The sequence below is a fragment of the Mustela nivalis genome, assembly GCF_964662115.1.
Source record: "Mustela nivalis genome assembly, chromosome: 6".
NCBI lineage: Eukaryota > Metazoa > Chordata > Mammalia > Carnivora > Mustelidae > Mustela > Mustela nivalis.
Window position 1 is genome coordinate 109,304,532 of NC_139025.1, and position 13,129 is coordinate 109,317,660.

Consider the following 13,129-nt stretch of genomic DNA (forward strand, 5'->3'; position numbering starts at 1 on the left):
TAAGAAGAATGAGGAAGACCTTTGTATTCTGTATTATTTGCTAGGGCTTCTATAACCTAGAACCATAGACTGGATGGCTTAAACAACAGAAATTCATTTCAGAATTTCTCACAGTTCTGGGGACTAGAAGTATGAGATCAAAGTATTGGTGGGGTTGATTTCTTTTGAGGGCCATGAGGGAAGGATATGTACCAGGGCTCCTTCTTGGCTTGTAGATGCCCATGTGCTTCCTATGTCTTTAGATGGTTTTTTCTCCAAGTGTGTATCCATGTTCTGGTCTCATCTTTTAAGGACACCAGTCATATTGAATTAGCACCCACCCCAATAACTCATTTTAACCTCACTACCTCTTTAAAGACCCTGTCTCCAAATATAGTAATATTCTGAGGTACTGATGGTGAGGACTTTAACATAGGAATCTTGGAAAAACATAGTTCATCCCATAACACCAACTGATCAGAAACTTTTATTATCCATATACAGTAAGTTTCCCTAATTTTTAAAAATTAAGCATTGTCTGACCACTTAGTTTCCTAGTCCATAAATTATATACTATGTGCCTATTGGCTATCTAGTCCATAAAGTATATACCACGTGCCTATTGGCTATCTAGTGTATAGAAGGAAATACACTCAAAGAGCTCAGTTTGGTCTTGGGACATATAATATTTTTAATCATTTGACTTGCAGAATTCTATATAATAAAACAGTATAGTTTAGAAAAGAAAGGGATCAGTTCATGATATTCGTGACATTTGGGAAAATGGAGAGGCCTTTTTTGTTTTGGGGGGTTGGCTGTTAACATTTAAATTAAGACAGGAAATAATTTGTGACATACTTTTATAGAAAGGAAAAAATTTAAAAATTTATAAAAGAATCGTTCTTAATTTGATTCGGTATTTCCTTTGTATGCCATCCCCAAAGTGTTTTAGTTACAGTATTTTTTCTTATCTTTTAAGAGGTGGTAGAACATTGTCCTAATTTTGAGTCAAAAGTAGAAGTGGCATTACTCTAATAAAAAAAAATTACCCTTAGAAATAACTATGTTTAAATGATAAATGAAAGATATTCTTAAGCCAGTACTCTATAGAGTTTTTTTGGGAGGGGGGTTGGTAGACCTCCCTCATCTCATTCTGTATATTAAGTTATATCCACTTATATCCATCTCCACTGTGACTACTTTAGTTTAGGTCCTCAGTACTCTTTCTCTTCCCCCTCCTGTCCACCTTTTCTTTTTTCTCCATCTCAGCTTAAAAGCAGTATATGCACATAGTCAAGACCATCTGAAAAGGCTTTAAATGGCTTAATGATAGTTTCTTGAAGAGTGATTATGTGCATATATGCATATTTGTTGTGCTGTCTGTTGCATAATCAATTTTAACCGCTTTCTAATAATCATGAGAATTTTTGCTTGCTTAGAGCTATCCCTTCCTTCCAGGTATCTCCCAATAATTGTCTTAATATTTTGTTAATCCATAGTTGATGTTTCATTATGATGACTACAATAAATGCTGTTCACTGATGAGCATTGTAATATGCTTTTTAATATTCTGTTATACATAATACATACATTCACTGTTCGCTTCCACTCACCCACCTACCCTTCCTCTCTCTCCCCCTCCCTCCCTTTCTTTCCTCTTTCCTACCTCTCTCCCTTTTCTTTCTTTCTTTCTTTCTTTCTTTCTTTCTTTCTTTCTTTCTTGTGCAGCTGTTAATGCTTTTCACTTTTTTTCATTTGCTAAGTTATATTAAAATCCATAGGCAGATCTTCTCACACCCTTCATTAGCCTCTCAATTCAATTTTCTACACAATAAAACTTGTCCGGTAACCTAAAAGTTTACATTTTAATAATCTTTTCTTTGGTATCCCAGAGATATTTCCTTTTGAAGTACTGATCCAGTTTAGTCTGGACTGGTTGTCTTCCGGGTGGGCTTTGTCCTGGGACTTTGTATTGTATTGAATATCATATTTTCTACATGCTGTGTCTTCTTTCTTGGTTAAGTCTTATCTTTTTTATGGATTCTTTAGTAACTTTCTGAGAAGGGTTTTACAGGGAAGTAAATCTTGTGTGATGTTGCTGTTCTTTATTCTCACACTTGATGAAAAGTTTGACTGCGTAAAGAACTCTATATTAAAAACTAATTTCTACTAAATTATTATTCTATGGTTCTTATTCTTACTGACCTTTCTTATATGAACAGTTCTTCCCACCTCACCTCAACCCCTGTGCCCCACCACACCCCATAGATCTTATCTTTTTATCTTTTGTTCTGGAATTTCATGACAATGTGTCTTGATGTAACTCTTTTCTTGATCATTGTGTTGTGTACCTAGTGGGGCCTTACAATCTAGATACGTATGTTTTCCAATCTAGGAAATATGTCTGTATTACTTCTCAGATAACCTACTCTCTGCTTTCTCTCTGTTCTCTTTCTGTAAATTTTATTAGGTGAATGTTGTATTTTGAAATTGATTTTCTCTGACAACCTTGTATCCTCTTCTTTATCTAGTTTGTGTGTGTGTGTGTGTGTGTGTATGTGTATTTTTCTCTTAGTTCCACCTGTGGGGATATTTTGAGTTTTTAAAAGCAATTGAATTAAAAATTTTTGGCTATCATATTTTTAAAACTTTTTGTTTTCTGAATATTTTTATAACATTCTTATCTAATATCTCTAAAGATGCTAACTATATTTTTCTTGATATTTTTCTTGCTGTCTGCATTATCTCTTTTCCTTAGGATTCTTTATGATTTTTATTGATTTGGTCTAAAAGATAAGTTTTCCTCAAGTTTCTGGTACTTATTGATTGTCCACTAATATTTAGTATTTAAATATTAACATTTAAGAGTAACATTTAATATTTAAAATTCATCCTAGGAGCTCTGTGCTTGGTCAGAACTTCTAAGGTGGTGTAAGTTCATATTTACTCCACATTCTTTGATCTGTTTCTTTAGATAAGAAATGTCTAATTTGCCCTGAATGGAATAAGTCTCACTTTGTTTCCCTTATTTTACTTTAGCACCTCATCCCTGTTTTTTGACTGGACTTCCTGAATTTGGTTCAGTTTTTCTAGTATATCTCCTATGAGTTGCCTCTTATTCTTTGTTTATCTCCCCTTTGTTAATATGTTTACTCCCCAGATAATGGTTAGGTGCAGTCTCTTTTGTAGATAAAATTATACTCCAGGCATAAGACTGGAACTGGTTTCAACTGTTTCATGTAAATAACTACTGTCAACTGTTACCTATTTATCTAAATTTGTTAGTTTTTATCTTAGAGAGTGAGCTCTGAGTTTCTCACTGTTGCTTCCATGAACTGACTATCAAGTCACGAGTTGCCACTAGGGCTATTAGAGTGGATCTTAAATATGTGAATATTTGTGAATTTAAAAAAATGTATTTACTTTTCCTTTTGAAAATAAGGTTTACTTCTCTCCTTTTGAAAATTAGACAATTCAAAAATGGCAGAACTCTTTATGGAATGTGAAGAAGAAGAGTTAGAACCATGGCAGAAGAAAGTAAAAGAGGTTGAAGATGATGATGATGATGAGCCAATCTTTGTTGGAGAGATATCAAGTTCAAAACCAGCAATTTCAAGTAAGCATTTACTTTTAGTGGAACTGATTTTTATAACATAACTGTTTTTAATGGAAGACCTTGTGAACTGCTTTATAAGGTACTTGTTCCTCTGTAAGGAGTTAGAGATGAAAGATTTGGTGAGCGGTGAGTGAGAATTACAGAATCAGGATGAGATGTGATTAAGGACTTGAGGAGGGACGTAAAAGGTTAAAATACCAGATGTGAGGAAAGAAATAGACTAAGATTAGCTGATACATTGGAGGTCTTTTGAAATTGGAAATCATAGTTTTTAGTGGAGCCAAGTAACCTGTTCATCCGTTTGTTTATCTCCCCCCCCACACACACCTTAAACACAGAATTAGAGAACTAGAAGAGGTTACAGTACTTTTCTTCAAATGTCCTAATATGCTTAATAAATTTTAGTCTCAAACAGGGGTTTTCACATCCAGGCAACTACAGTGTCATCCATACAGTGCTACAAAATATATAGGCAGAGAATAATTTCAGTCTCTAGCCTGTGTGCCAACAGGGGGTTCAGCTTCTGACCACATTCATCTTCCAGCAACTCACATTTATAGTCATGAGAGAGAAGAGCACTGTCTACAGCCACTGTACTTGGGTGATATAGCAGTTAGTTAATACTTAAATCTTTCATGGCTGTCTAGCACAATATTTTGGTACCTTTGTGGATTATTAGATTTTTGTTAGAGTAGTTGGATTTGACGTTGTTAGAATATTAAAGCAGTGACCAATGACTCTTATTAAAATGTCCACTCAAAAATGTAAAAAAGTACAGAGAACTAATATACATATTTTAGGGCAGAAGGAGAAAATAAATAATTTCCCATTGTAGATATATGTTTATTTGTTCACTTGTTTAAGCCAGGGGAATTTAACAAAGAATATGACCAGCATAATAGAGTTTTCTTACCAAGACAGGGCTCAAAAGTGTGATTAAGACAGTACTTTTCTGAAAGCTTCTGAAAGCTTGGTTCTTTCTTCTCTTGCCTCTAAACTTAGAATGGCACTTTTATTCAGTTTTATCAGAGGGAGAATCACTTAACCAATTAAATTCTCAATACCATTTCCTGTGGCAGATTGATAATCTTTAGGTTCTAGGTGGAGTGCCACTTTGATTGTAAATTGAGCTAGGCATGATGGCATGCTTGTTGATGATAGTGGAACATGATTATATATTCTCTTAATTACTATTTCTAGTCATTGTGATCATTTTATACTGGCGTATTACCATATTATAAAATTAATTATTAGAATCATTGAAAAAATAACAGTTAAGACCAAGTTGAATTATACTAGTAGAAAATTGTTAATCATATTCAACTAGAACATTGTTTATTATTGTTAAAATAATTCTGTCAAAAAGGAGACTGACCCCAGTAAAAATTATTTTCTCGACAGTTACGCAGAATTTAAATGAATTTTATTACTGTTTTTGTGTAAGCCATAAAATTTTTAATATATGGAATATGAGTTAAGTGTTTATATAGAACTGCTAGAAAGGGGAGTAAAAACTTGTGTTGTAGAATACAGCCACGAAAAAGCACATTAGCCAATAGTTCTTTGATGGTTTGAGTAATAATTAATCTTGAGTTTCTGAGTGAGAATGGTGTCAAGTTGTGTAGGAAGGTTTTTATTCTATAAGACATAAGTAATGCTTAGGTATAGAGCACTGCATTGCCATTATCAGAAAACAGCCCTACTTTTGTGTGTTCGTGTAGTTCATAGAGTTATTTTATGGGATCTGGTTCTTTTTTACTGTGAGGGAAAAAGGAAATTTTTATGACATTTAGGACTTGTTTGTGCTTTTATGTTTTTGTAACCAGCAATTTTTGGCACATCCATACTCTTCCCAATTTTAGTTTGACTAGCAAATAGTCTAGAACTTGCAGAAATTGCATGCCAGAATCAGGAACTTTAAAGTGATCCTGAGAGTTCTGTATTATGCTCAGATTGACTTCTGGTATATTCTGGTATATTGGTAGATTTGAAACCCCTTAAGTTATAAGTTACTCGGATAAACTGTAATTTTAGCCTGCAGTCTGTTCTAGTTTTTCCCTTTCAGGACTCAAGATTAATGCTGCAGATAATCTGGTGTGATCCCTCATAATGATACTTCCAGGGAAGGTGTGAATGGAATATGGAGGTTGGATAGGGGTTTGGTTTTGAGTGATATAAACCTGAGTGGATATAGCCCTGTTGCCATTTAAAGAAAGATACACTAATTATAGGTTCTATACACATAAATTTTTGGAAGATTCTTACTAATTATGTGGAATATTTCTTTGCCATAAAAGAAACTTTGCAGGAAGTTTAACTTGTATGTAGTCAGATTTATCAGTCTTTTACTTCTGGCTTTTGGATTTTGCATGGTGGTTCTTATTCTATAAAACAAGGCTAGTGAGGTGCCTGGGTGGCTCACTGGGTTAAAGCCTCTGCCTTTGGCTTAGGTCATGATTCTGGGGTCCTGGGATGGAGCCTCACATCGGGCTCTCTGCTAGTGGGGAGCCTGCTTCCCCCGATCTCTCTCTGCCTGCTTCTCTGCCCACTTGTGATCTCTGTCTGTCAAATAAATAATAAAATAAAATAAAACTTTATAAAACAAGGCTAGTAATCTTGTTTCTTTAGTAGGTAAAGATACATATGTTTAAAATTAACTGTATTTTAAGCGAGTGATAATTTATATACTCCTTCCAGGAATCTATTTGATTGTTTTCAATTCATGATTTCTATTTTCTTAGTATATATTTTATTCAAATAATGAATTTTAAAATAAATGTAATTTTTTGTAGATATTTTGAATAGAGTAAACCCCAGCTCATATTCAAGGGGAGTAAAGAACGGTGCACTCAGTCGAGGTACAGTATTACTTTACTTTTTTACTTTTAAGTGAAGTATGACATCATTAGTTATATGAAAATATATTTAATATATTGTATAATTTTAAATGCAGGTATTACTGCTGCATTCAAGCCTACAAGTCAACACTACACCAACCCAACATCAAATCCAGTGGCTGCGTCGCCAGTAAATTTTCATCCTGAATCTAGATCTTCCGATAGTTCTGTTATTGTTCAGCCTTTGTCTAAACCTGTAAGTGTTTCTGAAACTACACAGCTCAGGGATACATTGGATATTACTTATCAGTATAAACAATACCAATTAAAATTCTGGGTTGTCATGGATAGCCATCTAATAGAAGCATAATTAAAATCAGAAAATGTCCCTATCTTTATGATATCTTAGCCAGTACCCAGAGTAATAACTACAGGAACTACTCATCCATCCAGTTCCTAAATCAGGTGACATGCTTAAGTTTAATAGGTAAAGTATTGAAAATTGTGTTACCAAAATATGATAAAAGCATAATGTATATTGCATAATGGAAAATTATTTAGGATTGTAAATTAGGTCAGTTGTTCTTTGTTCTTAATTGGGAAAAACGTTTGAGAGGACATTATAGATTTTTATTCTGAAAATATATCTTCATAATTAGTTTAAAAAACTGTTAATAATAATAGTTAATTGTAATAGTTAATATTACAGTTGATATTTATGTGTAATGCTTTGTTTCTAAATGGCACACATAAATTAATCATTTAATTCTTAACCATCCCTGTAAAGGATGCACTATTATTATTATTAATCCTGTTTTATAGTTGAGGAAATTGAGGTTCACAGAGGTTAAATTATTTATTTAAGGTCACACAGCTGGCAAAATGTTAGATATGGGATTTCAATCCAGACTTACTGTATTTACATAAGTATATGTATATATATTATATATAAATATAGACTTAAAATGCCTTAGTGCAGTAGTTTTCAGTGTGTAGTCTTCAGTCCCCTGAGACTCTTTCATGGGTTTGGGAGTCAGTACTATTGTCATAATAATAAAAGACACTATTTGCCTTTTCCACCATGTTGACATTTGCGTTGGTGATGCAAAAGTAATATTGAGTAAACTGCTGGTGCCTTAGTATGAATCAAGATGGTGGTACCAAGTATGAGTAGTTTTTGTATTCATTCCCACCATGCACTCCCAATAAAATACATTCATGCTTGATTTCCTTGATGAAGTATTAACATGTTATTTTTTAAAATCTCTACCTTGAATATGTGTCTTTTAAAAATATTTTGTGTGATGAAATGGATAGTATGCAAAAGCACTTCTGTGTCTGAAGTTCAGTGGTTATCTTGAGGAAAAGCACTCCAGTGATTGAAATGTGAGCTAAACTGCTCACTTTTTAAAAATAGAAGACTCCTTTTGCTTGAAAGAATGACTGATAAACCATGGTGTATTATATATTTTTGTGTATCAATATTACCATAAACAATGATTTAAAACCACATACATTTATTTTCTCATAGTTTATATGGGTCAGAAGTCAGGTCATGGCTTAGCTGGATCCTTTGCTTCAGGGTTTCACAGGCTACATTCAAGGTGTGGACTCTGAGGTTGCAGTTTTATCTGAAGCTTGACTGGAGGGGTATCTGCTTCTAAGTTCTCATGGTAATTGGCAACGTTCAGTTTCTTAACCGTTGTCACACTGGGAGTCTCTGGCTTTGCCAACTGGTCTTTCCCACATGGCTTCTTACTTGCTCAAAGCCCACAAGAGAAGATCCTTAGGAGAATGGCAATATGATCTTACATAATATAGTTATATACACAAAATCATGTATATCCTGTTACCTTTCCTGTTCTGTTGGTTAGAAATAAGTCACATGTCTTGCCTACACAAAGGGGTGGGAATTGTGCAGGACATGAACGCCAGGGGATGGTGATAATGGAGGCCACTTTAGAGTCTGGTTGCTACACATAGTGAGTGATTCAGTCTTGGTTATTTGGCAGACATTTCCTCAAAACTGAACAAAGTACACATTTAAAAGAAAACAACTGATAGCATTTGTTGGGTAAAATTGCACTTTCAAGTACAAATTAGAATTTTGGAAAACTTGTCTTTGCCACCATGATCTTGGTAGCTTCCTAGTACTTAAAGACTTTCCTCTCGGTAGTGCAATTAATAAATACAATTTTTTGTTATTGTATAATGAATTCTGTGTACATTTGGAGGATCAGCATAATCCAAAAAACCCCCAGTATTTTCAAAAGAACCAGTGCATGATGTTACAGAATCATAGATAAAAGATCCAATCAAAGTGTGAGACTGACTGATAGATTTTAATGTAACAAAGTATGAAAAGTTTAGTAAATACCAAGTCAGATGCCACATTACAGTAATCTCTTAAGAAAATATCAACTGTTGAATTTTGGTGTATTATCAAAGAAGTGTATCCGTAGTTATCCTAAATTGCTATTAAAATACTACTCCCTGCCTCTGCCGTCAGCTTAGGTCATGATTCCAGAGTCCTGGGATCGAGTCCCGCATTGGGCTCTCTGCTCAGCAGGGAGCCTGCTTCCTCCTCGCTCTGCTTGCTTCTCTGCCTGTTTGTGATCTCTGTCTGTCAAATAAATAAATAAAATCTTTTTTTTTTTAAAATATTTTATTTATTTATTTGACAGAGAGATCACAAGGAGGCAGAGAGGCAGGCAGAGAGAGAGAGAGGAGGAAGCAGGCTCCTGGCTGAGCAGAGAGCCCGATGTGGGGCTCGATCCCAGGACCCTGAGACCATGACCCAAGCCGAAGGCAGAGGCTTTAACCCACTGAGCCACCCAGGTGCCCCGAATAAATAAAATCTTAAAAAAAAAATACTACTCCCTTTTGCAATTATATATCTTTATGAAGCCAGATTTTCCATTTTTCAAATAAAACAACATATTCTAACAAATTGAAGGCAGAAGCAGATATGAAACTGCGACAGTTTAGCTAGACATTAGAGCAATTTACAGAAATGTAAAACAGTAGCACTCTTTTCACTGATATTTTGTGTGTTTGCAATATAGTCAGTTTTCATAAAAATGTTATTTATGTTAATCTGTAATGGGTTTATTATTACTTAAATATTTTAAGAAATTTCTCTTTTAATTCCTTTTTTTAAAAAAAAAGATTTTATTTATTTATTTGACAGAGAGAAATCACAAGTAGATGGAGAGGCAGGCAGAGAGAGAGAGAGAGGGAAGCAGGCTCCCTGCTGAGCAGAGAGCCCGATGCGGGACTTGATCCCAGGACCCTGAGATCATGACCTGAGCCGAAGGCAGCGGCTTAACCCACCGAGCCACCCAGGCACCCCGTTTCTCTTTTAATTTCTAATATGTTAAATATCAATAGGTATAACCCAAATAAATAAAAATTCTTTTGGGGCCTCCATAATTTTTAAATGTGCAAAGTGGTGCTGAAGTCAGGGAATTATATTACTCAAAAAAAAAGTTATCCCAAATGTAAAGATTCTTCGCTGTTAGTTGGATTTGAACTAACTCAGTAATTTTGCCATGCCTATTGTAAGCTATTTGGCACTGGCTTTAGAGAAATAATAAATTTGAACGAAAATGTTTGTGCTTTGACAGTAATTTGCTTATTGTCTATCAAAGCACCTATTAATTTTCTTGCAAATATTCAAGTTCAAAACCAGAATTGAATCCAAATATGTTTGGTAGGAATAATGCATTTTTCCTCTATTTCATATTACTATTAGGTAATCTGCAGATCTGTTAGTACTAAAAATTGATATTTTGAGGTGTTACTTTTCATAGAAGAGTTATTTTAATTGTAATTTATATAATAATGGAAAGGAGGACTACAGATTTTTAAATATATGGCTAACTATATTGACCTCCCACTTATATTTTGAAGATGTTATGTATCATAAAAGTATATGTTTAGGCAAATGTTTCTCTCTCCCTGAGTTATTATTACTTGATATTAATAATAACTATCTGAAATATTAGCAGTGATATAAGCCCTGGGCCAGTAGTTTAAAAAACTTAGATTTGAAGCAAGATACTTGAATGCTGACTCAGCCTTGTTAATAAGCATTCTTGAAACCTTTCTGAGCCTCATTTTCTTCATTTCTAAAGTGAGAGATTTTTAACCAGCCAATGACTCTCAAATGGATCCTAAGGTTCTGTAGGTTATTACTAATATTTGAAAAGATGAAAAGCTACTTAAAATTGAAGATTTTTTGCTATTAGTTAGAATCAAATAACTCAGTTACTTTTCATAAGTTGTAGCTTTTGCAGGGTAGAAAACTGGAAAAAGAAACTTGACTATTTAATTCAGTTTAATAAATAAAAATCTTTCCAACATTGAACCCAGTGAGGGAAAAAAAAAAAAAAAGGGAAGGTTTGTATCTTTGGTGTTATATAAGTTAGAAACTAGAGCTATTTCTGAGATGTTTATTTCTCTGGCATAGTTTTATTTATGTTTTTAATTTTTATTTTTTTATTATTGTGTTCAGCTATCCAGCATATAGTACATCATTATTTTTTTTATTTTTATTTTTATTTTTTTAAAGATTTTATTTATTTATTTGACAGAGAGAAATCACAAGTAGATGGAGAGGCAGGCAGAGAGAGAGAGAGAGGGAAGCAGGCTCCCTGCTGAGCAGAGAGCCCGATGCGGGACTCGATCCCAGGACCCTGAGATCATGACCTGAGCCGAAGGCAGCGGCTTAACCCACTGAGCCACCCAGGCGCCCACATCATTAGTTTTAGTTTTTAATATAGTGCTCAATGATTCATTAGTTGCATATAGTTTTAAAATCAAAACACCTCAGTTGGTGTTTCTCAGTCTTGGTAAGTTTTTAAAAGGAGAGGCTGCGCCAGTTGGTCTGGGTGGGTCCTGGAAATGGTATCTTGTAAAACAAACAAACAAACAAAAAACTCTTCAAGACATTCTAATGTGCAAAGTTAAGCATAACAGATATATTCTGGGGATGAATTGAGACTCCTATTTAAGGGAATTTACTCTGAATTTTGGAAGCCACTGCTTTTAATAAATTATAATTATAGTTTTCCATTTTATGTCCTGTGTGTGATGTGTGTTTACTTTTTCATGGAATATCTCTACACTCTAGCATCTCTTGTGTGTGTGTGTGTGTGTGTGTGTTTACTTTTTCATGGAATATCTCTACACTCTAGCATCTCTTTCAGAGCTCTTGCCAATAATAGTGATATATTATTATCACCTAAAACTAATTCAGTGTGATCTAGCTTAAGTGTATAAGCTCTGGAATCTGTCAGGTTCTGGGTTCTCATTACAGCTCCATCAATAACAAGCAGGACTGTATTGGGAGCCCTATATAACCACTACTGACTTTAGTTTACCTACTTATATAGGGTATAAGACTAGTTTTTTATTAGTAATGTTGTGACAACTATTTGATTTAATACATGTATGAATCATGAAGTACAATTACATTTAAAACACGATTGTGACTATTACTTCAATTTGAAAGGTGAATAACTTGAAGCTCAGAAGTGACCTTCCCAAGGTATATATAGTTAAATGTGCCAATCTTCTGAATCAAAGTCTAGTGTCTGTTCTACCCTTACTATTGTATTTGATATCTTTCTGAAATTCTTGTATGCTCCCTGTTGGAGAATTATTTCAACCAGTTATTGTTGAACAGTGTGTGCCTGTTCTCTGAAATTCTGGAGCTTAATTAACTAGAGTTGTTTTCCTAATAAAGTTTTTAAGAGTATTAACTGTATTTCTGTTAAAGAACTATTTTGGAAAATACAAGTGAACATTTTCCATTTTTTTAGTGCAAATATTTGGAGAAGATATTTATTATGAAACGAGATGGAGCTTGGTTACAGTCAGGTCGTATGGAGTTATGCATTTTTTATATTACATGTTAATTTTCAAATACATATGCCTTGTTAGGCCTCAAATTCTAGAAGTGGTTTGGATTACTTCAGTACCTGTTTCTATGACTTTTTTTTTTGTTTAAAAAAAACCTATTTACTTATTTGGTATTTTATTTATTCTGCAGTTTGTGCAGAGTGTGGTGAGGAAAGGTCATTTCTTTTTAAAATGTTAAAAAGTTATAATTGACATTCAACATTATGTTAATTTCAAATGTACAGCATAACAATCATTTGGTATTTATTTATATTGCAAAATGTTCACCACAATCTAATTTAACATCTATCACCATATGTAGTTAACAGAATTTTTTTTCTTGTGATGAGAGAAATTTTAAGATCTATACTCTTAGCAACTTTTAAATATGCAATACAGTGTTGTTATCTATAGTCACCATGCTGTACATTACATCTCCATGACTAATTTATTCTGTAACCAAAAGTTTATAACTTTTGACTCCATTCATTTTGTTTACATAACTTAACAAACCAGTGTCAATAGAAAAGTTAGCAAACCAAAATTCTGAAAACTTAATTATCCCTTAGTTAATAAGCACAAACGAAATAAAACCTTTATGTTCTATCTTTAATATTTATTTTGGAGAGAAGTTTAGAAAAACAGAAGGATACATACTAAATTTTGATTTTTTCCCCCCCTGCAGACATGGTATAGATTATATAAATCAGGACCATACTACATATACAAATATGGATTCCTCTTTTTACTCTGAACATTCTACTGGGATTATGTCATTGGATATTTTTCAGAA

At 33.7% G+C, this 13,129-nt stretch overlaps 1 protein-coding gene across 9 annotated transcripts in view; it reads left to right on the forward strand.

Annotated features, from left to right (window-relative positions):
• The window catches only part of ZNF280D (zinc finger protein 280D), a 138,245-nt gene that overhangs the window by 16,042 nt on the left and 109,074 nt on the right, over positions 1 to 13,129 (forward strand). For all 9 annotated transcript variants that reach the window (XM_082733790.1, XM_082733789.1, XM_082733788.1 and 6 more), the window contains 3 exons: positions 3,449 to 3,595; positions 6,388 to 6,453; positions 6,549 to 6,688. In XM_082733790.1, coding sequence (XP_082589916.1) covers positions 3,449 to 3,595; positions 6,388 to 6,453; positions 6,549 to 6,688 — 353 coding nt within the window. The remainder of the gene's footprint in view (positions 1 to 3,448; positions 3,596 to 6,387; positions 6,454 to 6,548; positions 6,689 to 13,129) is intronic.